We start from the raw sequence: 5117 nt of genomic DNA, 5'->3' as shown, positions 1-5117 counted from the left end.
TGAGATACCATTCGTTTGTAAAAGTAGCATTGAAAAGCTATAACATTCATCGACTTTTTGACAGGCAGCTACGTTTTCTATCCATTGAAAATACCCATTGTAATTATTAAAAATATATATAACAGTATTTAACTTAAAAGTCTCGGTGCTGCGGGTGATACAGCGTTGGCCGAGTAGGCTATTTAAAGCGCGCTGACGCTGACTACACGATAGGCCTATTAAAGGTAGTATTTCGAAAAAAATGCTTATTTCACTTGGATTCAATTAAGGTATATTATGTTGTTTGTCCGGTTACCTTAACCTTAACACTCTCGGTACGTGTGTTTACGTATTTCATCTCCACTTGGACAAGAATTTGAGAATGTATCAATATTTTCACAAAGCATTATAACCTACAACTAAATTTATATGCAAGCATCAAAACTCCTTGCATTTAAACATTTAAGGAACCACTTATGTTCTTTTCATCAATAAGTATACACCATTGACACTCCCAAGAAGGACGATGCAAGTGACCACTAGTAAATAAGATGAATGATGAATGTTGTCTAACTACGAAAGCAGAGGTTGTGAGTTCGAGCTCCCGCTTCTCCAACTAAATTTACTTGCATTGGGAGTGTGGATGCTCTACGCCTGACATGCTAAAGAACAAGGGAAGCTTCTGCAATAGGAACCTCTCCTGTATCTTGCACTTTCCTCCCACTAGAATGACTAACATACTTCGGAGGGGTCAACTATATGGATTATCGGTGGCGACTATATAAATAAGTTTACAAACATTTGAAAGTGGTATGTGTTTTCTGAGAAAACAGTGGCCCAATATCGGTCTAGAATGTGATTAACTTAATAATGCGAACACTTTCCAAATCTCCGTAATAAATGCTTTTTAAACCCATTGATTACAATTACTAAAACCCGTGGATATAAGTGAAATATCTCCGTCGATGACGTAAACGTCATACTATTAACGTAACGTCAAGACGTCATCAACTGTTTACCAGGATACAACGTCAATACCGAGGTATTGCAACTAACAGTCACAATACAGACACGCATCCAGCATTTTTGAGCATAATAAAGCATGTTTCAGTAAGTAAATAAATTAAATAGAATTTTTTGTATTGAAAGCGATAATTTGTCTTGTAACAGAATAAATTTTAAATAAAATAAAATAAAGAATCGGTTAAAAGCTCATACCGAAATTGTGTTGTACTGATTTTAAGGTATGTTCATTAATTAAGTTTGTAAGTGTTAACATTTAAAGGCTCATAATGCCTTTGCTTACAATGTGGCCGTGAACATAAAATATGCCTCTTTCTCATTAAACCTTATACCGGTATTTTGATAATTATTTTCTGGTGTATTTGCCAAAGGTTTGAATATTGATAAACAAATGTTACTGAATCAATTGTCTATGACTACCCTCTTTATTGCTCTAACTGCATAAATTCATGTGTTATATTGAAAGTAATGATTTTCTAACCATATTACGCATAATATCTATTTGGACAGCTGCTTTATATATTTTTATAATAAAATGTAAAGCCTTGCGGAACTTTAATGACATTTTTTTCTGCTAGACATTTTATTAAAGTCATTAAGTTGTCCGTGAAATATTTTGTCATAAATTATGAGGCATACGTTTGTATTTTATCATATTTCAGACTGCCATCTTCACATCTACAACTTTTGCTACAGTCCCAGGCCAGCCAATTTATGATGTGCCTTGGGGCTGGGGACTTTAACTATCAGACCCGAAACCTCACGAACGGTCTCTACAGGGAAAGGAAATCAGGTATAGCTACTTCAGATGAATTAGAGGAAAAGTCATTTGGGTGTAATCTTAATTAATCCTTTCAAATTCTAAAATTCGTTTTGACTAAAAGTTCTAAATAATCATGTATCAAGATTTTCATAAAATCCAACAATCTTAATCAGTTTGTGCATATGTGGTTTAACTGTGATTTTTTTTCCAGTCGCTGAGAAGTTGGATCTCCGAAGTTCTCCAAAGAAATTCGCCCCGCTAGTACCAGCAGTCAGCAGTTCTAGCAACACTAAACCCAACACTTGCACTGCAAACCCAACAGCCACATCAGACTCACTGAGACGGGAACAACCGGAAGTCAACCAGACACAGTCAAATAATAATGCAATTCGTAACTCACGTAAAAGAACGATGGAAGAAATATTCAACAGCTACAAACTCACTGATAAATCTGGTATGTACTTTTAAAATGATTAGAAATTGTACTTTTTTAAATAAAGCTATTCTTTTATTTACAAATTACAGTCAAACTATGTTGGCAACAACGCCTACGATATATTTCTTTCTCGTCCGATATCACTGGAAGAGCTAGGGCACATTTGGCAACTTTAATAATAATAATAATAATAATAATAATGATGATGATGATGATGATGATAATGATAATGATAATAATAGTAACGAATTTATAGACACATCTCCACAGCAATGTAATAAAAATATTAGACGATTATTACATACTACGAGATGCAAATTTTTCGGGCGTTTATATTTTGTTTTATTACATTACTCCACGGTTCCATTTTAAGTTCAGCGATGTTTTTATTCTTTAAAAAATGGAACGGTCCGTTATTTAGATTGTGCACTACGTTATTCAGTACGATAATGTTTTGTTTTTTTTCCTAAATAAGGCGAAGTTACATCATGCTGATTTCCCTAGTCGGCAGATGTGAACTATTGTAACCCTCAACACGTTTGCTTGACTGCATTTAAAAGTTAAGAGAAACCTCCTGTGAAAGTGTATCTTTGATGTCGTATAATAAAACATTTATTGAATGACTTGCCGGTCAATAATGAAGAACAATTGGTCTTCGGTTCTTAGGACAAGGCAAATGGCTATTGACCGGTAAGGTATTCGGTAAGTATTTAATAAGTATTCTTAGGCCTATATGCTTTTTCTATATACCTCAAAGATTAGAAAATATGCAAACATAATGATTTCGCAATATTTCAATGTTGTAGGTCCACAGTGGACTTATTGGAGAGATCCTAGATCACGACTTCAAGCTTATGACGGGTTTTCATTCTTACCACCCTCGCCTCCCGAGCCGCATGCAGAGATCTACATGGACATACACGAAGAACGTATGGAGGGTCTCTCATACGCATTTGAAGAAGCATCAATGTTACTATCAACATGATTATACCATATTCAAAATTATTTGAACACGGGTCGTCTTTTTATTGTTGTGTTTTTTGTTGTGTGTGTTTGTTTTCTTCATTTTTTACAACTGCATATTTATTCATTAAAAAACCCGTGATTAAAGAAGAAATTATGCATTTTTGTATATTTGTGTTTGTTTTTCTTCTAATTTTGTTCGCAAAATATATTATTTGTAATATATATACAACGGTAAAGTGTATGTATGAATATCATTATCAGATACATGATTTTCTGTAAATTGTTGAAATATAACAATGAAATATATAAATAAATTAGATACTTCACTGTGGGTAACATCAAAATTATATTTTCACTAGTGCAGAACTGACAAAACGGTAAAATTGGGCTAAAATCAAGGAAAGACTGCTTTTAAAAAGACAGTTTCACAAATTATTATGCATGGTTCTTTATTTAAGAAATAATATATCTCATCGGTGATTTGTCTCTGAATAAATCACTGTTTGGAGTTCAGATGCGAAGGAATTATATCACGAGGGCGTAGCCCGAGTGATATAGTGCTACCCATCTGAACGACAAACAGTGATGTATTCAAGAGCAAATCACTGAATGAGATATATAATTTCGATTCTAACACGTTATAAAGGACTTTAAAGTACACCCTTGTCGGCATGCATTAAATATTTGCCCGTTTTCAGTCGGGTTCTTTTCCAGCGCGCCGCTACGCTGCTTGACGCTGTGACGTAATAGTTGTGACGTCAGAACAGTGAATTGTTGTTTAATAATTCACTGTTTCCAGCCTTCTTTGTTTAATAGGAAAATGAATCGGATCGTGTTAGAATTATTTATACTTCTTATTCTATGCCTTACATATACTCAAATGCTGAATTTGATTTTTCAAATTTAAATTTATTTCGGGTTCATTAAAAAGGCCAACTATTGTGAGGATAAATGATAATGATGGATAATGACGAATAAAGGAATGATGGAACGAAAACAAGTGATTAATCTTTTTACTTTTACTTTTTCTATAATACGCTAGTCTTGTATAGCTATCTATGGAGGCACGCCACTTTCACACGCCCCCTTTCATTTTTGAATATTTTGTACATAATAGACTCTATTTTTCATCATTTTAAACTAGTATTTTAATACTCTTTCTTTACACCTAACTGACAAAGGATATCTACCTAGCTTTCCTAGTGGATAGACATATCTGATGTATGAATTTTTACCCCTAGTATTCTTTTGCAAAATTTCATGTGTATTTTTTCCATCTCTTTTACATTACATAGTCTTCGAATTTCGGTCAAACAATAAAAGCTTAGTTTTCACGTCCATTTTTAGTCTTGAAAAAAATTGAATAAAGACCGTTCAAAGCTTTTAATGCCTGATAAAAGATGTGATCAAATTAATCCCATAAAGCATTATAATTTCAACATGATTTGATGAACTTTTCATAATAAAAGGAAACCGTGCATCAATTACTATGATTGTCCAAATGTCTTTAGTCGCGGGAGATGTCATTCATTTTTATAAGTGGGATATACCGACTTGGTCATTATGACCTGAAGTAACAGATTATATCACAGCTGACGCGTTAATTAAGATACTGATAAAAATACGATTGCTTTAAATCTAATTTATTGATGAGTTCAACTATTAATTTGTAAAAATATGACGCGTACACGTGCTTTAATTTCACAGAATAATCCTAAGCATTAAATGGTTGCACATTTTGATACCGGTATTAATGAGACGTACGTTGCATAGTGAGAGAAAATGGTTATGACATGAATTTAATAAAATTTGAACAAATGACTGTGCACACAGGCGCTTTATTTCATGTTCTATGGGTAAATGTCAAACTGAAAAACAGGCTGTATACAAAAGGCGAGCATCTTAAGAATGGCCTTTTCCGTTAGCTACCATGTCTGGCAGTGCCACGTT

At 33.6% G+C, this 5117-nt stretch overlaps 1 protein-coding gene across 1 annotated transcript; it reads left to right on the top strand.

Moving 5' to 3' along the window:
- The first annotated feature begins 1008 nt into the window (after positions 1-1008).
- On the top strand, positions 1009-3325 carry LOC128547093 (uncharacterized). The gene is made up of 4 exons (XM_053518815.1): positions 1009-1089; positions 1665-1795; positions 1977-2219; positions 3008-3325. The coding sequence occupies exons 1-4, from the start codon at positions 1082-1084 to the stop codon at positions 3184-3186; spliced, it is 561 nt and encodes a 186-aa protein (XP_053374790.1). The 5' UTR covers positions 1009-1081; the 3' UTR covers positions 3187-3325.
- Positions 3326-5117: the final 1792 nt, after the last annotated feature.

Source organism: Mercenaria mercenaria, chromosome 12 (genome assembly GCF_021730395.1).
Source record: "Mercenaria mercenaria strain notata chromosome 12, MADL_Memer_1, whole genome shotgun sequence".
NCBI classification, from domain to species: domain Eukaryota; kingdom Metazoa; phylum Mollusca; class Bivalvia; order Venerida; family Veneridae; genus Mercenaria; species Mercenaria mercenaria.
The sequence above is the reverse complement of the archived record's forward strand: the minus strand, read 5'-3'. Positions and strand labels throughout refer to the sequence as shown.